The sequence below is a fragment of the Sardina pilchardus genome, chromosome 4, assembly GCF_963854185.1.
Source record: "Sardina pilchardus chromosome 4, fSarPil1.1, whole genome shotgun sequence".
NCBI classification, from domain to species: domain Eukaryota; kingdom Metazoa; phylum Chordata; class Actinopteri; order Clupeiformes; family Clupeidae; genus Sardina; species Sardina pilchardus.
In genome coordinates this window covers 16,490,936-16,516,165 of record NC_084997.1, presented here as the reverse complement: position 1 = coordinate 16,516,165, position 25,230 = coordinate 16,490,936, and the positions used below count along the sequence as shown (strand labels likewise).

Sequence of the window (25,230 nt, the reverse complement as noted above, 5' to 3'; positions counted from 1 at the left end):
ATGAGATATTTAAAAACCATCATGCAACATACCCTACCTTGCCTGTGGACATCATTATTTGCTGGATAAATAAATAGCACGCATGCTACAGAGGAAAAGTGCGTTACACTTAATAAAGAGTACTTTATACTCAATCTGCATAATACTGGTTGATCTGTACTGCACAATAAACAGAGAGCTTTTCTATAGTATGCAGTATGGTTAAATACATTGCTCTACCATATTACTGTGAGATGTAAACGGTACCAGCAAATTATCATTGCATACTTTTTATATAGTGAATGCTAATAAACGTTTCAAACTTTTAACCCCTTCATGGATGGGTTGGCTGTAAACCGAATTGCCCCTTGGGGACTAATAAAGTTATCTGAATCTGAATGTGAATCTGAATGTGAATCTGAGATTAAAAGAATGAGTGTTTACTACAGAGTGCTTCTGATCTGAGAATCGTTCCCTCTCTTATTGTTTGGCTTGGGCTTTAGTGCCAGTGCCTCTGTTATTGCCTCGTAACTGAGACTTTAATTACGCTCACTTTCATCCAAGCTGTTTGTGCTAATGAATATTTCCCTCTGCCAAACTGTGCAAACTCACACTGGTTTCCTTGACCTTATATGCAGGCGTTTATGTTGTTATATATCATTAGTTCATTATTGCATTTGATTCTCAATGCAGTTGGCTGGCATGTTCACTTACTAGTATGCCCTGACGATGGTCAGATTCTCGAAAGCTTCCTTTTCATTAAGAATCTAGCATGGATTTACTGTAAGTGTACAGGCACGTTCTTTTGACATTACGGTTGAGAAAAGATATAAAACACCTGAAACCAGCTGTCTTGCACAGCGTTACAACCTCTTAGTTAGAACCGTTCCGGCACTTTGCTCCCAAACCCGACCTTTGACCTCTACACGACATGCTTGAAATTCCTTCGCCAGCTAACAGCAAAGAGCCTCTCTGATTTAGAGTGAAATATGGTAGTATGTGACTGTTACACAAACACATCACATAAATCAGGACTAATCCTCGCCTCAACTGGGTTAGGACAAAACATGTTTTGTTTTGTTTTAGGGGGTAAATATTCCCTGGGATCTCATGCGTGAAGATGTTATTATTATTATTATTATTATTATTATATTTTTAATATTAGAACAGCTAAGCTATTTGCGATGTCATGTGGCTTGTTATGGCCACAGATCACTCATCAGCACAGACTATACCGGAGCGCACAACCCGACAACGCCACTGTCAGACCACAGACATGTTCCCTTTTAAGGCTGAAGAATCTTGGATTTGTGGAATTGAAAGCATACAGTATAAAGTCTAATTACTCCCCAATGGGTATAGAGAGGCCAGTGCCTTCTCAAACAGAGGCATCAAACTAATACTAAAAATGGCCCTCAGTATAAGGCACGACCAGACTGGTCTCTCCCTGGTTCCACTCAATACTCTCCAAATTAGGAGGTAACTGCTCAGTTTTTTTTCATCCAGGTATTATGTCATTGTGATAGACTGTGGAGAATCACAACGAAGCTCAAAAGGTATTTCATAACAAATATTGTGAAGGACATTTCTGAAAGAGGCAGACCAATCCAACACGCTAGAGCATCTCTCGGATGGAATAATGAGGATTTGCATTGAGGGGTTTTGTGTCCTCGTACACACACACACACACACACACACACATACACACACACACACACACACACACACGTACACACACACCAATCTGCTGTCACTCACACAGCCACAGTGTCAGGTAAAATACAAAAACTATAAAAGATAAACAGGCGGGGCACAGTTTAAACTGTAATGAATGGAAAACTACAGCGAAGCTCTTTGTGTGGCCAATGCTCAGTTTGTAATTGAAAACAACAATAATTACGAAACATTATATGATTATGGGAGTGAGGCAAGTATCATTTAGGGATTACATGATGTCAAGTAATACTTGCAGCAGAAATTAAAATTTATTTTGTGGTTTGGTGCTTTTCCAGAATCTTTCCTTCGTCATTGACTGAAACAAACCTAACAGTTTCCTGACAGTTAGTGCACACAATCTACATCTGCCTATGCAATCAAATGCTAGAAAACAAATACTGGTCAGAGTACATATTCTCAAAGAAAGAAATTGAATATAACATTAAAAAAAATACCCATTGGCCTACAAAACGTTTACAAAATGGACTGCTGTAAATCTATTGATATGTTTTTCAATAGGAGAAAATACACCCAAGAGCGAGCTCAACTTGGCACGCTACACAAGAGCCCTGTGCCTCCACTCCTCACACATCACTGGTCTCCAGCTATGGGCGCACAGCCTTCATACAGTACTTCCTGCAAAACACAGCATCTAGCTGACAGCAAAGGGCATACAGGGTCATGGTCTAAGAGGATAACACTGAAAAAAAACCCCACAAAAACACACCACCATTGGGGGTTGGAGGGGGGCAGGGGGGACAAAAACACAGCGCTAACTGGTCACCTGCCAGTCAATAATTAGGCCTACTCCTACTTCAGACTCGTGAATGGACAATGCGGTTGCCAGAAGGGGCCCATAGACAATCCGTTCGCATTCATTCCAGTGACAACCACTTCCTAACAAACCAATATCCCAGACAATAACTAAACAAAGCTCCATTTAAGGCCATCATATCCTGCCTTCAGACAATATACCATTTAGTCCTCCTCCATTAAGTGCATACAAATGTCATCCACATAGATAGACAGACAGACAGACAGACAGACAGACAGACAGACAGACAGACAGACAGACAGACAGACAGACAGACAGACAGACAGACAGACAGACAGACAGAGCTTTAGAATAACACACAGGATCACAGGTCTATTTGCAGCCTCAGACTGTACTGTGGTGCTGTAAGGGAAAGCGATTATGATTATGATTTCTAAGTGGGTGGGTGATTGCTATTAGCTCAGGTTGCTATGATGAGGTGCGCGGGTCAGGATGCTGATGGAACACAGTGCCATGCCTATAAATGGAGTCCCGCAAAGCAAGGGCCGGGCGGGAACATTTAATGGGAACCATTTGGGACCAGAACCATGATGCGGGGGTATCTGTGTGCGTGTCTGTGCGTGTGTATGTGTGTGCGCGTGTGTGTGTGTGTTTGTGCCTGTGTGTGTGGGAGGGAAGGCAACGCTTGCTGAGGGATAAGTGGTTGACTGTGACATTTTCACAGAGGGTAGAATGTGGCGTGAAATATGTAAAGCAACAAATTAAGTGCCTTTGTTTTTTTGAGCTTTGCTTTTTTTTTTTGCTGCTCCAGCCAATGTCTTATCTCATCTTGGAAAATTTCGAAGAATTTAGCTGACAAGAGACACCAGTCTGATGGTGATGAGGAGGATCTCATGTGAACATGGTGTGTGAGTGTGAGTGTGTGTGTGTGTGTGTGTGTGTGTGTGTGTGTGTGTGTGTGTGTGTGTGTGTGTGTGTGTGTGTGTGTGTGTGGTGTGTGCGTGTGTGTTTAGAGGAGGATGGATCCCTTGGGCAGGACACAGGTCTGCCCCAGGCTCTGTCTCATGATAGCCACCTGAATGTCAACTCCAGCACATGGCTCTGTTTAAACCCTGACGCTCACAATGGGCCCTATTGTTATTGTTGCACCACTGAGGCGATATGTGTGTGAGTGTGTGTGTGTGTGTGTGTGTGTGTGTGTGTGTGTGTGCATGTGTGCGTGAGGGAGAGAGAGAGATCCATACAAAGTGAGAGTGTGTGGGTGGGTGGGTGTGTGTGATAAGAACAGTGATACAGACGCTAATGGTCTGGTTTGTGTCACTGCATGACACCTCGGATACATGCAGCACATATGAACGCACATTAACTTTCCTATGCTCTCGTAATTCAAAACAGATGCGTCTGACGCACATCTGACTATATGAGAGTTTGTCAGGGACAAAATCAGCTGAAATGCACTCATATAAACAGACAGACAGACAGACAGACACACACACACACACACACACACACATACATTGTGTCTCTCTCTCAGTCTCTCTCTCTGCACATTCTGGAGATGATGAGAAGATTACAGGGCATCGTCACACAAACAAACAAAAAACTCTCGGCTGTTTCAATTAGCAGGAAACTAACACAAACCAACCGCATACGGAGGGGATGCCAGGCCTGCCTCCCTGGAGGTCCACCCAGGCTGTCACAAACCTGCTCAGAGCTGAGCTCAACCAAACAAGACCCCCCTCCCCTTCCAGCCAGTGGAGAGGAAAGGGGGGGGGGGGGCAGTGATCCAAAAACAAAGATGGTGTTGCGTTATTAAGTCATAATTTTAGTCCATCTCCCAGCGCTCTCTTGTTTTTGCCACAACCACAACAACAACAACAACGTTGGTTCGTTGAGGGGGTGTTTCCGTTGCCGTGGCGACATGCAGGCGACAGAGGCCTTTTGCGTTGGTATTGCTGGTGTGTACTCACCGCCGCCAGCTTGTCGAAGCGGGCGAAGAGTTCGTTGAGCGTCATGACGAGCTCCTGCGCTGTGCATTGGGAGGCCAGGCTGGTGAAGCCCTCGATGTCCGCAAACAGGATGCTGCACGCACAGATGGACATGAGAGACAGAGAGATACAGAGAGAGAGAGAGAGAGAGAGAGACAGAGACAGAGACAGGCAGAGAGAATAAAAACAGGAAAGAAACGTTACAAATGCACAGACTTTGCAAGGCTTTTTAAAAAGCAACATGGGCGGATTGTTAATAACTATGCCAAATTTGGCAGAGGTGCACCTGACACACAAGTAAAAATAAACACATACACACACACACACACACACACAGTGCCAGATGTGAGACATGCCTTTCTAATGTGGTACCTGTGACTCAGCCACAATTACCATGCCAATACACCCCCCCCCCCCCACCCACCCACCTCGCTCCCTCCCTCCCTCTCTCCCTCCTCTCAATCTCGCTCTTTCCCTGTCAGAGTGCTGGCTCTTAATGCTAATGCATGGCAATGCTCAGATTTAAAATAGGGGACCGACCCATTGATCCACGATGGACAAAAAGTGTGCAGGACAGGAGGAAAGAGTGAACAAAGGAAAGAAAGAAATGACAAGACCAGCAACAAGAGGGTGACTTGAAATAAAGAGAAAGAGAAGGAGAGACAGAGAGAGCGGGCGAGAGAGAGCAAGAGAGAAGTGGGAGGAGAGAGAGAGATAGAGAGAGAGAGAGAGACTGAACAAGGAAATGAAATAAGTATGGCCCCACAATGCTGCAGATGATCTCATGGGGCGTAATGACTTTCTGTTCTTCTGAGCACTGAATCATCAGCATTTCTAACAGGGCCAGAGACCATTATGCACTCGGCTCTTTTGATTTGCAACGCCAGGGTCGGTGCCCACTGCCACCGCTCAGGTTCACCCCCTACAGTGCAGGTATTCAAGTACCTGGGCACAGAAATAGACACTTCCCTGTCCTTTTCACAACACACCTATACAATATTCAAGAAAGCACAACAACGTCTTCATCTGCTCAGAAAACTCAGGACATTTCAGGTCAGCAAGGACGTACTAACTTTGGTCTACCGCTCCCTCATTGAATCAGTTCTCACTTTCAACATATCTTCCTGGTACAACCAACTCACCATCAAGCACAAAAAAAGACTCTCCCGGATAGTAAACCATGCTGCCAAAATAACTGGTTCCCCCCACACCCCCCTATCTGAGCTGTACAGTCGCTCAGTGATCAGGAAAGCCAACCTGATCACAGCGGACCACTCTCACCCCCTCCATCACTCCTTCCAGCTACTACCATCAGGCAGGCGTTTCAATGTACCACTGGCCCGGAAGAATATTTACAAGAAATCCTTCATCCCTTCTGCAATAACCATACTGAACAACACAAAATGATTACCACAGCTGATACCTCAACACCCCATGTCTTGTCCTTATGTGTCTGTGTGAATGTTTATTTGTGATTGGAGCCTTGTCAAAGAAAATTTTCTGTAACCCTTGTGTAACAGACAATAAAGTACTATCTAATCTAATCTAATCTAATCTACACGCCGTGCCCACTGCCATCGCTCAGGTTCACCCCCTATACGCCGTGCCCACTGCCACCGCTCAGGTTAACCCCCTACACGCCGCACTCTCCCAGGTGTCTTCGCTCCGGTTAACCCCCTACACACCGCACTCTCCCAGGTTACCCCCCCCCACCCCCCCCACCCACATTGAAACTGGGCCAACACTTACATGTGCATCTGCAGTCTTCTAAACAAATGCATCAACACTGATGCGTTAACACTGATGCGTTAATGCCGATTCGTCAACACTGATGCTTTAACACTCAGGCATTAACACAGAGAAAATAGCACTGATGTGAACACTGAGGCTTCAACACAGAGGAAAAAACACTGATGTATTAACACTAAGGCACCACTTATACTGTATGTGCACCTGCCGTCGTCTAAACACTGCGTTGACACTGATGCTTTAACACTCAGGCATTAACACAGAGGAAATAGCACTGATGTGGTAACACTGAAGCACCGCTTACATGTGCACCTGCCATCGTCGTCACACTTCCATTGTGGAAGTACTCCGCTACAGAGAGACAAGACATGGCTGGAAACACTTCAGGCAGCTAGCCTTAATTTCCCCGCTTGTTTATTTTTTTTAAAAAAATGGCTTGGTGTCAGTGTATTGAGAGGTCATTACACACACTGCACTTCAGAAGTGCCTCCGTGTTGCGTTTCCTTCCCCCGTCTCAAGGAGCACACTTCCTGTTTGTGTATCACTTGAGCTCAGTGGCCCACCTCTGATTACATTTGTGCCTAATTGCTCAACTGTATAATGGAATCATTACACACAAACACACAGCGATGTTAATTATTGCCACAGGGTAAGGGACGCGGCTCGTCTGGGTATTTATAAGCGGCATACAGAATCAACGTTAAAAAAAAGAAATTATATATCCGTAAGACATGCGTGAGAGAAGCCAGATGACCTGTAGCGAATATGACGGGCGTTCGTGTTTTCCTCCAGTGCTCAATGTACTGTTAAGTTGAGGATGTTAAGTATAAACACAACATTAAGATCTTGCCAAGATGATGATAGGAAGATTATGTTCGTTTCTATACGGATATTGCATTTGTGCAGTTACAAGTCGTCCAAAATCATTATGTGGTCCAATCCTATGGTCATGGGCACACATTGACCGAACACTAAGGATTGACCTTGCTAGAGTGTGGTACAGTGGTAACTGTTGCCAAGTACTCCAGTTGTACCTCAGTTGAGCTAAGAAAGCCATTTCCTCAAGGTCATCCTGTCCTTGGCCCTGAACAGTTGGGCAAATGAAGTGATTAAGACTAAGTTTGCCTGAAGAAATACTGATCCCCATCACAAATGTCAGAGCATAACTTTTAACGAATGTCTGAAAATAATAATTCTTTCAAATATACACCACGCTCCGAACAGGTGGACATCTATAACACTGCCTAAAAAAAAGCTAGGCCTACTCCTTCAGACAAAATCATAAAGAATCCAAGCAATCTCTACGGTGCTACACAATATGCTGCCATGGACAAAGTACCCTTCTATATTCCCCACTGACTCACCCATCCACCCATCCTTATCTATCCCTCAATACACCCTGTGTGCCATCGAGTGTCAGCTGCCATAGCAACAGATTGGTAAATAACAGAGAGCTCGAGTCTTGAGAATCGGGATGGAGGTCAGACAGGGGACAGGCCACACGGGAACCGTGGGCTCATGGGCCCGCTCTCTCTCTCTCTCTCTCTCTCTGCCACATCAGACGGTGGCCAAAGAAGGACACGCTGAACGACTTCGCCTCGGTCACAGACTCTCTAGGGTTAGGACTGTCCAGGGTTTGCGGTTTGTTTGGCCATTTGGGGGTGGCCATTCTTTTCTATTTATAAGCATATTAAACGCATAATCCCCGTGTCTTCTACTACTGGCGGATTAGCCGCAGGAAAAACATTCCCTCGGCGCCACAGCGCTGCTCCATTTCGGGCTCATTTCCGACCAGGACCTTTTGCGGCGCTTTTATCAGGCCCCATCTGAGCCTGGACTTAGAGACGGCTCTCTGGGATGAGTCATCACACGCTCACTTCAGCCTCTGCAAACTTCAGGACTGATGCTTCCTCCACCCTCCCACCAAAACTGCCTTCCGTAGCAAAGGCGAAACATGAAGAGTAGAAGGGGGGGAGGGGGAGGGGGGGGGGGGGGTCACTGGCAGGCGCTCAATGAAATTGTTGATAGTCTCCATCACCATTCACAAACACTGGTTTTGCATGTGATCTGTATAGTGACTTTTCGTTATTATTTTTATCAATCATTTGGTTTTTCCTCTGCTGCCGTGCGAGAGACCGAATGCAGCAGAGCAGCACACACACACGCACGCAATGCAAGGTGGGAGGGCATGTTGATGCGATGGCAAGAAGGCGTACTCTTTCACAAGCGTGAAAGCGCTATGCAACAGGCGGATGACGAGAGATGGGGTTCCGCTCACCATAAAGCAAGACACTACGTCGGTTTGCGCGGCACAGGAAGAGCTCGCACAATGGACGCTGCAGGCCGACGAGACTCCCCGTTCCTGAAAATGACCCGCTCTCTCTCTCTCTTTCTTTCTCTCTCTAAGTCAGGCCATTAGCAGCCTTCAGCTGCTGAGTCACCCACTAGCCATCCCGCCGAGAGACGGTTTATTGTCAACGCTGTAATTTATGGCGTGGTGGTGACAGAGTGGCGAACACAAGGCCACGGGTTCTTCTTTCCGAGAGAGCTGAACCGCGCCTCCACAGAAAGTGAGCATTTTTCATTTTTTTGTAGATTTTTTTTTTTTCCCGGAAGATTCACCTACCTAGACCATCTGAAATTATCTTTAAAAAAAAGGCCTTCTCGCTTCTCTCATTCGCGAACAATTTGGGAGTGTGAGTCATGATTGTGGCTGGTTTTTAAAACGACGTCTGAAGAATACTCCGAATAGTCCGAAAGTTAGGGGTCATTTTTTAATGAGAGAGAAGCATCGGTAGGGGTCATGTTATGGTTCGCTTTGGAGAAGGTCGAGAGAGAGTGCAGCAGATGCATTTTTCACTGCAGAAAATGACAGCCTTGGAAAAAAAACGAGAAAGAAGAGGGAGAAAGAGAGAGAGAAAAAAAAGAGAGAGAGAGCCCTAGGGTAGGAATGCAAGCATCGAGTCACACTTCCTGCTTACATAACACAACACACACCCACCAACCCTACCCCCCTCAAAAATCAGTCACGGGTCGCTTAGTGCTCATATCAAAGGGGGGTTGGCGGAACTGGGCCAGTGTGGCCATACCTTGTCCCCTTAGCTTGACCCCTTCATTTTCGCCTGCACTGGACGAGCACTTTCATCTCCGCCCATGATTATAACTCCACCCCACCACAAAATCCTCCTTCCCCCCAACCACACACACACACACACACACACACACACACACACACTCTCTCACACCAGACATCCACCTCCTCTTCTGGCCCCTCTCCTGTTGGCTGGATTGCCTCAATGGTTTCCTCCGCACCTCAGCCTCCTGCTCACATTCTGAGTGCCAGTCAAACCTGTCTCAAAAGAAAGCCTCCTGCCCATCACCTGCCATCGGACGCGCGAGTGGGTGTGCGGCTGAGCCGAGGTGTCATCGCTCGTCAGCGGCGCACGACACGTCTTGCGTCTATGCAGTCAGCACCAACATCTACTGTACACCTGGTCTTCACTTGGATAATTCCCTGCCTTGTATCTAGAATCTTGGCCTTACATTTTGTACAAATGTCTCATCCAAAATGCATACTGATGGGGCGTTCTTGCACAAAGTCGGGAAATGCGCCCGGCATTAAAAACCGAGCACAGTCCCGACAGACAGCGTCAGGGAGGGTAAAACAGTTTGTGTTTGTCCCCGAAGCTTTTAAGTGAACTTTTCACACACACACAGACGAGCGAGCTGTGGTGGTAGAGGACATTCTCTTGGTTGGGGAGAGAGCAGCCGCTCCTCTTCATCTGGGCGCGGATAAAAGAATCAGGCTCGGGTCTCCTGACCGAGCGCCAGTGGTGTGGAGCCATGGGCTCAGCGGCGGGCTACCGCACAAACATCATGCGCTCTGCTCCGCTCCGCTCCGCTCCCATCCTGTCCTTTGTGTTCCTCCTGTGAAAAAGCCTCTCTCTCTCTCTCTCCACTCTTCAACTCTCCCTCCTTTTCTCCCTCGTTCTCCTTCTTCTCTCCTTCATCCATCCATCTCCGTGTCCCCCCTCTCTTCCCCTTTTCTCCCTCCAAACACACATGCACACACACAAAGATGCACACATACATATGCGCACACACACACACACACTCTTCAATTCGATTTTGTATCTGTCTCTTATCTTCTCTTGCACACATGCACTCTCTACTTCTCTCTAAATGTTCCTTTCTCCCTCTCTCAGTCTCTCTCTCTCTCTACTGGTCATGTCCTTCCTTCTCTCTCTACTTCCCTCCCTCTCTCTCTCTCTCTATCTATCCCTCCCTCCTTCCCTCCCTCCCTCTCTCTCTCCCCCCGTCTCTCCCGTGCTCAGCAGGCCTGGCCAGAGCCCTCTCTCCCCCTGCTGTCTGCCTGTCTGCTGCTGCTGCTCCTCCTCTCAGCCCCCAATTACGCCGCTCGCACGGGGCATTAGCCAGGGAAATCAGCCGTGCTCGCTCGCCACACACTCAGCGCCAGACCCCCCGCCGGCCCCGTCCCAACCCCCCTGACCCCCCCCCCCCCCTCCAATCAGACAGGATTGTCCATCCCTATCCCTATCCCCAGCCCCCCCCCAACCCCCGGTCCTAGCCTGGCAGGCTGTGAAAACGCACCTTCCGGTCCACAAACAGGCACCCGACCTCTGTTGCGGGCCGCTGTTGGCGCGCTGACCCGTCTGCTCAGTGGCATGAGCGAACAGGGAGAGACAGACAACCGACAACCGGTCTGCTGTCTGCTGTCTGCTGCTGCTGCTGCTGGCGACCATTAAGGACATTATGCTGTTGCTTGTGCTCATGCTTGTGTTTGTGTTTATTTGACGTGGGAACTGGTACTGATGAATCACTGGAAACGCTCTCACTCTTGTGCACTGATAGCTGTGACGGTCGCTTTCACTCTTCTCCACTCGACACTGGTGCCGAGGTCCCCACCTGTCACAGCAGCCTTTTCTTTAATGCAGGCGAGAAGCCACAACAGTCGTCTCCTTTTCATTCATGTTTATATAAACGGTATGAAGCAAAATAAACGCACTTTCGAATAAATCTTGGTATTTTATTGACTTGAAAGCATGAACCAAGACGGACGCGTTTCGGCTAACAGCCGTCAAGACGCTGAGGACGGCTGTTAGCCGAAACGCGTCCGTCTTGGTTCATGCTTTCAAGTCAATAAAATACCAAGATTTATTCGAGAGTGCGTTTATTTTGCTTTATACTAGTTTTTGTTTTTACGCACCCAAAGACTCTAATATTCGGAGTTTGAGCGCATCCGCTTTTCAGATCTTATATAAACGGTATGGCCATGAGGTGAACTAAAGCAAGAGGCACATGTAGAATGGGGTGTGTGCTCATCTCAAAGAGATTAGTGATGTGTTTAAGCAATGCCAAGGTTCAAGTTTGCAATGAAGTTGTAGCAAAACTTTTCAGTGGTATTAGTTCTGCTCAGACTAAACCAATTTACAAAACTGAGCACCCAGGGAAAATGAGGGATACTTCCATATACTTAAACACTCTTAACATGGTCTACAGCTCAGAAAAAAATGACTGTTTGGGCAAATCCAATCAGCTGTTCCTCCGAGAAGACTTAAAAAAAAGAAAAGAAATATATATATATATTTTATGCGGCTTACAGCTGACCGACTGTGTGGCCGAGGGGCCGGAAAGAGTCCCGAGGAGCTGCCGGAGGAGCGCGCAGGCGGTTGTCTGACATGTTTAGATCAGGCTGAACACTCCGCAGAGAAAACACTCCCGGGGTGAAACCTCATCTCCCCGAGCCTTAATCTGCCCTGCTTCAAAAGGAGAGAGGGGGGGGGGGGGGGCTTTGGCATTTCCCCTCCCTTTTAAAACCCCCGCTCGGACCTTCCGCCTGTCAAACTGCCCCCCGCCCCCCCCATCCCCGCCGCCCTGTGTGTTTCTTAATGGTGCTCGGGCCGGATCTTCACCTCCTCTGCTTTCAGTAGAGCCTTCATCCATCACTTCCTCTGAAAGATGGGATGAAGAAGAGAAAGAAGAGGAAAAGAAACCTTTACACTTAAAAGGCTTGAGAAAACAGTTCCGTCGACGTAGTCAGCCGATCCGATCGATGGACAATGTACTGCAAACAGCTGGGGTGTCACACATGAGGGACAAAGAGGGGGTCTGTTGTGGGACAGCCCCTCGTAAAGCCTGGCTACACCGGTCAGATGGGGGAGAGGAGGACAAGGGAGAGGGGGGGAGAGAGAGAGAGAGAGAGAGAGAGAGGGAGAGGGAGGGAGAGAGAGAGAGAGAGAGAGAGAGAGAGAGAGAGAGAGAGAGAGAGAAAAGACAGAAAAGACAGAAAGAAAGAAAAAAAGAATAAATAAGAGTATCAATAACAGAAAGAGAGGAAGGGACAGACAGAGAGAAAGCGAGAGAGAGAGAGAATAGAGAGACAGAGAGTGAGAGAGAGAGCGAGAGAGAGAGCGCAAAAGAAAAAAAGACAGAACGAGTGAGAGAGAAAGAGAGAGAGAGAGAGAGAGAGAGAGAGTCAGATCCTGGTGGTGGTTGCTGTGTGAGCCTGAGGCTGCAGAGGCTGTGTCTGGTGGTGAGTGAGTCCAGTTGAGGAGAGGAGGGGAGGGGAGGGAGAGAGAAGGAGAGAGGAGGGGAGAGAGGAGAGGAGAGGAGGGGAGAGAGGAGGGGAGAGGAGGGGAGAGAGGAGAGGAGAGGAGGGGAGAGAGGAGAGGAGGGAAGAGAGGAGAGGAGAGAAGAGAGGAGGGAAGAGAGGAGAGGAGGGGAGAGGAGGGGAGAGGAGGAAGAGGAGGGGAGGGGAGACGGAGGGCCTGGCCAGCACATGACCACCCCAAACGTGTCTGCAAACACCACTTAGCACATGCTCAGCCGCATCAGATCAGTACAGCGAGGGCTCCGAGCGTGACAGAGGAGTGGGGCGGTGAGAGGAAGAGAACTGGACGACCGTCAGCTTGATCTCATATGCTCCAAAAACAAACAAACAAACAAACAAACAAACAAACAAACAAACAACTCATTTGGACTTGTAGTACTTATTTACAGAGATTCAAGAATCAACCACAGGAACCGCCAAGGCCTTCATTACTTCTCTTCATTGTTCAACACACAAGGTCTCTTCAGTCTTCAGGCTTATAAAACCAACATGTAGCTCATAAGCATCGCTGACTGCAGTCATCGGATTGGTGTCCATAGTCTATGGTCCATGCTGACCGACTGTATGGTCATGAAAGGACAGTGCTGAGATGGAGAGATTTTTCGCATTGCTGTTCAAAATGTGTCTGTTCTTAAGTGATATCAAGACACAAATACGTGTGTGTATTCATATAGAAAATGAAAGAAAAGGCTCGCTCTGCTACACCTGAGAGTAGTTTACATGAGTTACTTCACGCTTGCCCTGCCACACTCGGGAGTAGTTTACAGTACATGAGTTACTTCACGCTTGCATGGACCATTGCTTTGGATTAGTGATGAAACCGTGCCAGGTTAATCCCCCTCACGTGGCTAAGAATGGTACCTTCCAAATATTTACAAATACTCACCATTGGGTAACCGTTTGTGCTTGTGTGTGTGTGTGTGTGTGTGTGTGTGTGTGTGTGTGTGTGTGTGTGTTGATGAATTCCATTCTGACTGGGCCCAGGTATTTGTGACATGAGGATAAAATGTATGCTTCCTATTCATCTTCCTATCCAGACAGACATCTGCCAACACAACACAGGATATAAAGTATGATTTCCATTGACATGCAAAGAATTCAGATTCTTTTAGTCAAGCATACTTTCCGTTTCTACAAAAAAAAGGGCCTTTTGTAAGCTTGCATAACCATTATCTGACATGACATGTATAACCATTATCTGACACTGGTGTAGATGAACACACTATACATTGAGCGTTTGCAAAGGCGTCATTACACGCGTCACCCGGGTTACCCAACTAAAATGTCAGTCAGTGACGCAGACGGAATCTCCGTCCATCTCTCGGCACCTTTTCCATATGCTAAAGTGACCAGTGGCTGTGGAGGCGGCCTGCTGTGTGTGTTGAATGCCCACCTAACGTTGTCGTGTTTCTGGATGTAGATCTTGTGAAACATCATATCCTCCTGCTTGGCGTTGATGTCGGCTTTCATCTCCATGGCAACGTGGCGGGGAAGCACAGATAGGAGGAGGCGTTCCTGCAAATGGAGAAAGTGAGTGTGTGTGTGTGTGTGTGTGTGTGTGTATGTGTGTGTGTGAGAGAGAGAAAGAGAGAGAGAGCAAGGGATAAAGAGAGAGGGAGGGATAGAGAGAGGGAGAGAAAAAAAGAGACATTAGCAGGTTGCTGATGTTTTTCCCATCACATTTCTTTTCCTTTTCAGGAGAGAGAGACGTTCAGGCCAACGCTGTTCTGCACTGCTCTCCTGTGTCACAGCCTGCTGTTGACGGCATGAGGTGTCGTCACGGGCAACCCAAGCTGTATCTTATGTCACGTCACGTCAGCCCACTGCTGTTGGCCCTTGCGGGTGGGGGCAGTAGGCATGCCATGGAGGAGGAGAAGGAGGAGGAGGAGGAGGTGGAAGATAAAGATGAGGAGGAGGAGGAGGTGGAAGATAAAGATGAGGAGGAGGAAGAGGAGGAGGTGGTGGTGGAAGATAAAGATGAGGAGGAGGAAGATGAAGATGATGATGATAATGAGGAGGAGGTGGTGGTGGAGGAGGAAGATGAAGATGAGGAGGAGGAAGCGGAGGAGGAGGTGGTGGAAGATAAAGATGAGGAGGAGGAAGATGATGATGATGATAATGAGGAGGAGGTGGTGGTGGAGGAGGTAGATGAAGATGAGGAAGATGAAGAGGAGGAGGAGGTTAAAGAAGATGAGGAGGAGGAGGAGGAAGAGGAGGAAGAGGAGGAGGAGGTGGTGGATGAGGAAGAGGAGGAGGAGGATGAAGATGATGAGGAGGAGGAGGAGGAGGAGGAGGAGGATGAAGAAGATGAGGAGGAAGAAGAGGAGGGAGGACGCAGGGGGGTTGTGCTGAGCTGAGGCTAACAGAGCGAGGAGGAGGCACGGGGGGCCATGCGCTGAGGATCCCCATGTCAGCGCAGGCAAATTACCAGCGCTCCAGAGCTCCGTGCACAAACTGATTTAATCAGCTGTCATTGTCCCCCCCCCCCCCCCCCCCACTACCAACCACCAGCACCGCCACCACAGAACAAACACCGGGCAGTCCACACAAAAATGCCAGGAACGCCAGGGACACAGGGAAGGGACACGCTTCAAGCTATTTCAAACTCGTTGACTCCACCCGCCGACCCCCTCCCCCCTCACCCCCCCCCCCCCTCGCAAACACACGCACGCACACACACACACACACACACACACACACACACATACACACGAACACACACACCGATTCCAGCTCTGATGCATAAAACAATTATATCTGATGAGCATCAACCCCTACAACCACTCATTAACATTTATCCAATGTTTTTTTTTTTTTTAAAGTAGCCTGGGAAAAGGGAGGAACATGGGGAAAAGAGAAAGAGAGAGGGGGGGGAGAGAGAGAGAGAACAGATAGACCAGAGTGATAGAGGGATAGGGGCCAGTGAGCTGTGCCTCACCTGTGGCTAGATGACCCTCAGAGATGGAGGGATGGGACAACACCTTTTTAAAGAAAGTGAGGTGTGTAGCTTCTTTTCCCCCGCCACACACAGTACCATCACCTTACTCCCCGCTCCACACACATAAACACACACACGCCACACACGCCACACACGCCACACACGCCACACACGCCACACACGCCACACACGCCACACACGCCACACACACCACACACACCACACACACCACACACACCACACACACACACCACACACACACACCACACACACACACACCACACACACACACACCACAAACAGCCATGACCCAGCATCCTCACCTGCTGCTGGTTTTCCCTCTGGGAGTGGAGGCGAGCCTGGATGCACTCGCGCGTCTCCTGGAAGGCCTGCCTCTGGGAGCCCTCGGCTGGGTAGTGCGTGCACACGCCCACGATGTTGGTGCACGAGAAGATCAGCACGTTGGACACCAGCTGTGGAACAGCGGAGGAGGAGAAGAGAGAGAGAAAAAGACGACAAAGAGAAAAAAGAGACGTTTTTGGCATCTTCACATGGCAGCACCAAACACTCAAGTTAACCATACGGTTTATGAAATTACCCAAACAGTTAAACCAAACCAACACCAAATGTGTACAGAGCACAGCCATGAGAAAAAGGTCATTGGACGAGGCTGTCTGGGGTTCGAGCGAGACACACGGCCTGTGACTAAGTCTGTCTGCACTGGGCTTTAGCACTTCTGTTCTACTTTGTTGAAATCTGGCGTAAACAAACCAGGCCTCGCTTCCCCCTGTGATGAGTATGCAGTTCCAAAAAAAGAACAGGGATGCCGGAGTTAATGAATGAGCTAGGGAGTGAGAGAGTGAAAGAGAGCGAGAGAGAGAGGAGAGAGACAACGAGGGAGAGAGAGAGCACAAAAAAAGAGAGAAGGGAGGGAGGAGAGACAGAGAGAGAGAGCAACAGACTACAGAGTAGTTAAAGCTGTTATCATAACGAAAGAGGGGGCCTCCCTCTGTTCTCTTCACTTGCTTTCCCTCTCTCTCTCTCTCTCTCTCTCTTTCTCTCTCACCCCCTTCTCTCCATCTTTCTCTCTCTCTCAGACAGGGTCAGGAACAGGGCGTCTCGGTCTCCTCTCTAAACACTGGTATCAGGGCACAGGGGCCACTGTTTCCATAACATCGCCCCGTCTGAACAGAGATGCTCGTCTGCACACACATCTCGGCTGCTCTGACCTCAGCAGCCATGGTGACAGGCCTAATGGACTCTGTGTGTGTGTGTGTGTGTGTGTGAGACACACACATACACGGAACTTTAGGTCAGACAAACTTCAGATGACCTCTGCGACCTAGTCACCATCATGGCGAGGGGTCCAGCCAGACAGGCTGCAGGCTACCAAGGGCGCTGTTCACACCCCCTGCAAACGGGCTAACGAAAGCAGGACCGGAAGAACCCCGATGCGGCCAATTCACACCGCCGCACAGTCCAATTCACACCGGCAGCGCGTGGAGCTCAGGACAATCACACACGTCCGGCAGCGTCCGGCAGCGTCCGGCGGCGGCCTCGACCGAGTCAATATGGAGCTCGGGGCAGGGAGTGGAGAGAGGGAGGCGGGAGTGATGATTAAACAGGTCTCAAAACAAACACGAGGAGGGGAGAGCCATCACGCAGGAGATTAACCAGGACGAGAGGGGCGTGATGATGAGACAGTGGACTTGAAACTTGCAGCTGCGATTATGTACGCATGAACACTCACTCACACACACACACACACACACACACACACACACACGCAGTAGCAAACTGTGCACCGGAATACACACGCACACACAGACAAACACAATGAAACCTCTCCTCTCATACATTTTGTTTGTTTAAGTCACAGACCGGGTGATAGCCCATTAATGAATACTTTTCCTGTAAATATTGCTTTGTATCAAAATGAATGATGAGAGTTGCATCATTATGTTTGTGAGGAGTCCGATATAAACCACCCTATAAGCTGAGTAAAGTGTACGTGCATGGGAGTACAGCGCATGTATTGATGCATGTGGTTGAATTTCTGAGGAAGAACCTGCATTTGCATCTGCAAATCAAGCTGAACTTGGTGAGGTGAACTCCACAGTTGAGGAAGTGGAGCTGTTGTGAGGTGGGATTTGAGTCAGTTCCTGTTGACCCGTCATTTCCTGTTGACTCGTCATTTCTCGCTCATTAACGGACCCTTCACACTTAGATTTCCTGTAAACCTTGCCCTCACCTTGTTGGATACAAATGTGTGAGGGGGTCCCTCTGACCTAATTTGGTAACAGTACATCAACGTCCTCCTCTAATGGACAGGGTAAAGACAAGACAACGACAGCTGAACACATAGCCCATATTCTGTGAGACAACTTTGTGTATTAAAGCCTAGTGCTAACCACATAAAAAAGGTTCAACCAACAACCTTCTCCATGAAGACTATAAACAACATTTCATTCCTATGAATGATTTTCCACCGTGGGTTCATATTGAAGACATCTCATCCTGGTTTAGAAACATTTTCATATCACTACATCAGATAGTGTTCCCCAAAAACTCTTCCCTAGAAAGAGCAAGTCCTCAAACACGATCATTCTTTCTCTACATGGCTGAAGATCACTGAAAAGGAAGTGAAGACTGGTTGGGAAATAATTATATTCATTTTGGTAGTAAACATTACAGGCCAATACTGTATCTAAGGAGCAGACCCTCTCCCTCTACTCCCCCTCTGCCCTCAATGTCTGACATTGTCTTTCAGAACAGCCGTTTATTACTAGGCTACAGGCTATGTTCTGAGTGAATGCTCCAATGCCAGAAGAGGATCAGAGCGTTTGTGTGTGTGTGTGCGTGTGTGCACATATCTGTGTGTGTGTGTGTGTGTGTGTGTGTGTGTATGCACATATCTGTGTGTGTGTGTGTGTGTGTGTGTGTGTGTGTGTGTGCACATATATCTCTGTGTGTGTGTTTAGATTGTCTCGGCGAGTACACACCCACCCACCACTCCTCACAGGAAGAAGCTCTTACTCTCACATGAAAGTACTAAGGAACTAATGGTCCTCTGCAGATCAACAAACACGCCAGCCATTACAGAAGACATCGAAAAAAACACAACACATCAAAACACAAAAACTTAACAAAAACAAACACAAGACTATTAAACCCTTCCAGCATTCAGAGTACCTTGGACTGGTAGCTGCTATCTAACATGGCTGTTGTACATCAGCAGCACAGGTATAGCCTACAGTATGCATGTGTATGAGGCTACACTGTCCCAGGCTGAGAGCTTCCTCTGTTTGGCCTGACCTCTGCGGGCACTGTGGGTGAACGTTTTGACAGCATGATCAATGCATGACAGGTACGACTGAGACGGTGCCCTTGAAATCGGGCGCCACCTCTCAACCCACAGGCAGCTTGACAAATCTCCCACGGACTTGGAAGGAGGCACGGGAGCGCACGCCAAGCCAAGACAGGGCAGAGCGAGAGGAGAGGAGAGGAGAGGAGAGGAGAGGAGAGCAGAGCAGAGCGGCAGTGGCGCAGACACAGAGGCACGGAACACAAACACGTGGACACGTACACGCACTCATCATCATCATCATCGCAATGCTACGGTTGACCTATATTGCAATTACTGTTCAAAAGTTTCACTTCACGTTCATCTTTCACTGTTGCGTACTACTGTTTAGAAAGGTTTCTGTGGCTTTGCTGTTGTTGGGAGCTGTACACTGATTTGCATCATGGTTTGGCGAAAAAAAAGAAAACTAAATGTGAAACAGAATGCATGTGGTGGTCTGACTAAACTTGACATGAGTCATTTATCACATAAATAGTGTAATAGCACTTAAATAGAGTCATCACACAAAAAAAACAAGACGGGGGAATATGAGAAAATGAGCCGAAAAGAGACGAAAAACAAGTAGACAAAGGCATGAGAGAGAGAGCGAGAGAGAGAGAGAGAGAGAGAGAGAGAGAGAGAGAGAGAGAGAGAGAGAGAGAGATGGCGTGAGCATAGGAGGATGGAGAGACGTGTTGTTGAAAAGCAGGAGGCTTGAGCTGAGCCCAACAGCTGGCAGCCCCACGCTGGCCCTGGGTCCTGCCTCCCCTCACTGCCATGGAAACCAGCGTGCATCAGATAAGAGCCTGACCAGCCAGTCAATGCAAATATTCCCAAGCAGCCAACCTACTCTATTTATACTGGCCGGCACTCTCCCGCTCCTTATTTGGAAGCTAGTGGAATCCCCGGACGAAAGAATAGACGTGGGAGTCAATGCAGCTCAAAAAAAAAAAGAAGGAAAAAAAAAGAAAACATCCAACTTCACAACAAACGGAGAATCGTATAAATCATGCTGTAGACTTTGTGAAGCAGGGGAGGGGAATACAAAATAGCAATCGATTTCCTTGTGATAAAATTAGCTTTCATTCATGATTCTTTTTAAAACGGCATGATTTGAGCACTGCTCTTCTCACACCCAAAAGGTAAATAACGTGGTGTAGTTCTAAATCTAAGGGGACATATTTCCATAACCACCATTTGCAAAAGGCTAAAAATAGCTCCAAACAAAAGAGGCCAAGAGACAGAAACAAAAACAGTCTACTGTATGAGCACTTGAGGGCTCTTGCTGACAGAGTCAAACTGCTAATCTTCCCGTTCACCACTTCAGCCAATCATAGTGAGAGAACATTACATTACATCATTAAACGTGGTGACTGATGATTGAAAAGTGTATTAACAATGTGTGACTAAGATAGTGCAAAGTTCTGGACAGTTCATTTAAGTGTCATTCCAAATCATCATCCACCATGTGGAATAACTATAACAAAAAACATTAACTTCATCCATCAGTTCCAAAAAACAGCAGCAACTTCAATTTTATAACTCACTAGATCATGGTTCCAAAAACCCTTCATCAAATTATGAGTCTTTCCCCAGGCAATTCAATTTCTTTCTTGCATTCCCACTTGCTAAGGTTATGCTCAAAATAGACTCAGATTTGATCAAACTACACTAATATACATAAGTCTAACATTTGCCCCTCTGGCTGTGTTCTGCGCGCTTCCGGAAAACCTCTCTCAGGTTGACGGACTTCCCTATTGAACACCGGCACTGATCGATCACTAGCAATTGTCCAGAGGCTAGTGGGGTCTGGTCAGTTGTGCCTGCCTGCCTGCCTGGTTGGCCTGACCTGCTGAGACACAGTGCAGCATGGCTCGCTAGCCACGCGGTCACTCCGCTGCGGTGTTTACAGAGGCACGGCTCTCCCGGCTTCAGCGCGCGCGCGTCTGTCCGTGTCGACAGTAACCAGGGAACGCTGGCACCAACACTCAACCTGTGTACCCTCATTATACAACATTATTTTAGACACCCATTAATTATTGCTGGTGCGGTCATAAAAGAGGAAAAAGAAAAAAAAATAGCCCCCACCCCAGTCATGAGGAGGAGACGGAAGGCTGGAGGTGTCAATATTTACCCAGCGGGTAGAGGGAGAGAGGCAGAGAGAGAGAGAGGGAGAGAGGGAGAGGTATAGAGAGAGAGCTAGATGTGAGAGAGAGAAAGAGAAAGAGAGAGATGTAGAGAGAGAAAGAGCTAGATGTGAGAGAGAGAGAGATAGAGAGAGAGAGAGCTAGATGTGAGTGAGAGAGAGAGAGAGAAAGAGAGAGAGCGAGAGAAAGAGAGCGAGCGAGAGAGAGAGTCCCCATTTTACCCTGGGCAATGCTTCCAAATGACAGATTCTCAGTATGGCCCACAGCAGCATGGTGGTTGGGCATACAGTATGATAGAGGGGCGAGGATTGTCCTGAACAACCCATGAAGACTTACAGTAAGATACAGCTGCAGCATTGAACCAAACCGACGGTCAGCAGGTCAACTGAATATGAACATTCATTTGCAACCTCCTCTGTGTGCCAGTGTTAAACCCATTTAAAAGGGTTGCATGTCAGCGCTGCACAAAAGGAGACATCCAGCAAAATGTCAGCAACCGGAAAAGTGGCCTTTTGTGTTTCACATTTACATTTTCATTTACAGGCACATTTGCAGGTCCATTTAGACATAATAGCTGAGGCCTTTCTCCAAAGCGACCTTACAAAAAAAGGGCAACAGTCGAGGTACAGTGCGACTGCGACACGTACAAGCACTACTCACATACAGTAGATGCAGTTCAAACAAATTTAAGTTTAAGGGACGGAGAAGAGGAATAGTCCATAGTGGTGAAGTGCTAGGAGAGGAGGTACTCTGAACATTTGGGTCTTCAGGAGGTTTTTGAAGGTAGAGGGGAACACCCCTGCTCAGTTAGGAACTGGTAGTGCGTTCCAGCAACAGGGAACAACAGATGAGTGAAGTCTAGATTGCCTTGAAGGGACACTTCACCGATTAGCATTACGTTTTGTATCTTTAGAAAACCAGTAATGTTTTTGAATGGTCATGCATCATTCCCTCAGTTTGCTTTGAGATGGGAGAACTACGGATTTCAATGTTCGACTAGCTGCTTTCAATGATGAAAAATCATCATTTGACATCATTGAAAGCAGGAAGTCCTATTCATGGGTTTCATTGAAATCCGTATTTCTCCCATCTCAAGGCAAACTGAGGGAATGATGCACGGCCATTGAAAAACATGACTGGTTTTCTAAATATACAAAGCTTAATGCTTTGTGTCCCTTTGAGCGTACAGGTGGCAGAGCTAGTCACTGTTGAAGGAGAACATATGCCTGTACGGGGACATTCAAGTAAGGGGGTGGAGAACCGGAGACTGCTTTGTGAGCAAGCACTAGTGATGTGAATTTAATGCATGCGGCTACATGTAGCCAGTGGAGCTCAATGAGCTGACTGAAAGAGACCTACTATAACTTGCATTAGCGTGGGTGGATTTCTTGGGTGGATTTCCCCCTTTAAGTGCTGCCCCTAACACTCCGATGATAATGATATAAGAGAGATTACATGACTACAGAAAAAAAACACATGTCTAATTAAATCTTATCACATGCCAGCTTGGCAGCATGGGTCATTCTCATGTTTGCCTTTTGTCATATGAATCTAACTCATCTAACAACAGGCTTATGCTACTGTACTGGTGTAATGGTCAGTGGCAATAGCTGCACAAACGATGTTATAATTTGTTGGCTTGTTGACAATTGACATGTTGGCTTTGTCATAGCCAGGCTATTTTGATTGTAAAAGTCAATCACGCACCTGTGAAGACTTTCACCTGAAGCCTACTCTAGCTAACTTGTGTACATCCAACTCCATGAGGCATTAATAACAACCGAACACAATTCTGCCATTATTCAGAATGTATTACATTATTGTGTTCCTAATGTCACCAATGCAGTGGTGTAGATGAAGGAGACAAGCTCTTTCAGCTCACACCAATAATGGGGAGGGGGCTGTAAGCGTGTCCAGACCATGTTTCAGAGTGCCTTAACAGGAACCCAGGTTCGAGTCTGGCCTGCGGCCATTTCCCAAATCCCACCCCATCCCTTTCCCTCTCTCCCCCTCACTTCCTGTCAATCTTGTCAGTCCTGTGATCTAAATAAAGGCAAAAAGCCCCAAAAATATACTTGAAAAAAAAAAAAAGAATAACAAAAGAACTCCACTGTAATCCTCTCGTTCACAGGAAGTCCACTCTGTGGGATCAACTTCGCCGCAAACTTTTCTTTTAGAGTGTCACACCTCCCGCGGATCGACAACACTCGTGGGGCCACTCGCTCGGCCTGCTGGGACCATGCTGGGGTCAGAAATGCCACCGCTGGATTCACACCTTTGAAGAAGAAAGGAAGGCCAACTGTCCATGATAAAGAAGGGAGCAGCGCTTTTTCATCTCCCACTTCAAAAAAAAAAACAAAAAAAAAAACAGTCAGTCAGGCAGTGCCAGACCAAATATAGATTCTACAAATGCTATCCACATGAGACGCCGGGCAAGAAGTGGACTTTGATGTCAACAGCTAGCACAGACCACAGGTATTTTCCTCTGCTAATGTCAGCTTCAATAACGTCAGCCCTACTCTGCAAAGATCAACTGTAAGCAATCAAATGAAAGTCTGACCCTTGTAGCAACATTTTATTAGGGAGAGATGGGGGCATGCCTCCTGTTCATTCCTCATCACACAACATGACCAAACTAGGTCTTTAGTACAAAACACAACTCTGAAACAACTCAACCCATTGCATTTGTAAAGCGCTTTTCAAAGCACTTTACAGTAACCAACCACCACCAATGGTCAAGCAACCACCACAACTCTCACCATTTCAAATCAGCTTGAGGTGGAGAGTGAAGGGATTAATGAATCAGCCAATTACACAAGGGAATAACCAGGGGGACAGATTGAGTGAGCCAGGTTGGGAATTTAGCCAGTACACTGGGGAAACCCCTCTTCATGACAAGTGTCATCATGCCATTTTTTATGACCACAGTGAGTCAGGACCTTGGTTTCACGTCTCACCCGAAGGACGGCTTCTTCTGCTACAGCGCAGTGTCCCCTTCAGTGTACTGAGGCGCTGAAATTTGCTATGTTGGCCAGAGGAAAGATTGCCACTTACAAGCCACCCACCAAGACCACATTCAGCCGTTACTTGGTTTTCCCTGGAGGTCTCCCATCCAAGTACTAACCAAGCCCACACCTGCTTAGTTGCAGTAACTCAGCAGAGATGATGGGGTATCACTATCCATTGGTCTGGCAGCGGGGTGTACCAAAAAAGCCTCCGATTTCAAGATTGACGTCTTCTGGCTTTAGATGCTAAGAGACAGATTACAGCTAATCCTCCTACAGCCCCTTCCAATTGCCTTTTGGTCCCCAGCTCCCCCTCATTCCCCTCCATTCTGTCTGTCCCTCATCCCACACAGCCTGCCATGCTCGGAGCAGCTCAGAGGACCCGTCTGAGATCAAACCAGAGGGAAGGGGCTTGTAGCGAAGCTCTTGCCAAGAGGCCAAGTGACAATGCGGACACATGGGCAGCAGGGAAGAGAAGGTAAGGAAGGGACTTGTCTTTTGGATAGCTGAAACAGGGAGTGATGAAAAAAGATAGGGCCAGGTTTTGAAGTCACACTTTTTCCTTAAGTCTACATATGGAAAGAATTTCACATAAGGCACACAGCATCCATTCGATATGCAATTTGAACACATGGAATAAGTCATAAGTCAGGAGATTATTTTTGCCAGAAACAGTCTTAACATTTTTTTCCCCTCCTGGCAATTACAAACAGTGTCACTGCCATGCCTTTCAAGGCTTTGCAGCTACTGCATACCAAATAAGGGAGGAGAGAAATCATCTGATATGGACCATAAAAAAGAGCCTAGAGCCACTGTGCATCTGGTCACTAGGTGGTTACTATCGGCCAGCGGGAAGCAAGGTAACAAGGATGATGGGGATGCACTTACACACACACACACACACACACACACACACACACACACACACACACACACACACATCAGCTGACATCTAACTG

The 25,230-nt window shown here is 47.5% G+C and overlaps 1 protein-coding gene across 1 annotated transcript in view; it reads right to left on the bottom strand.

Annotated features, from left to right (window-relative positions):
* The window catches only part of adcy5 (adenylate cyclase 5), an 83,343-nt gene that overhangs the window by 25,873 nt on the left and 32,240 nt on the right, over window positions 1-25,230 (bottom strand). Inside the window, exons 2-4 of the mRNA XM_062534372.1 lie at window positions 16,100-16,249; window positions 14,232-14,353; window positions 4,441-4,552 (exon numbers count right to left, since the gene is read on the bottom strand). Coding sequence (XP_062390356.1) covers window positions 4,441-4,552; window positions 14,232-14,353; window positions 16,100-16,249 — 384 coding nt within the window. The remainder of the gene's footprint in view (window positions 1-4,440; window positions 4,553-14,231; window positions 14,354-16,099; window positions 16,250-25,230) is intronic.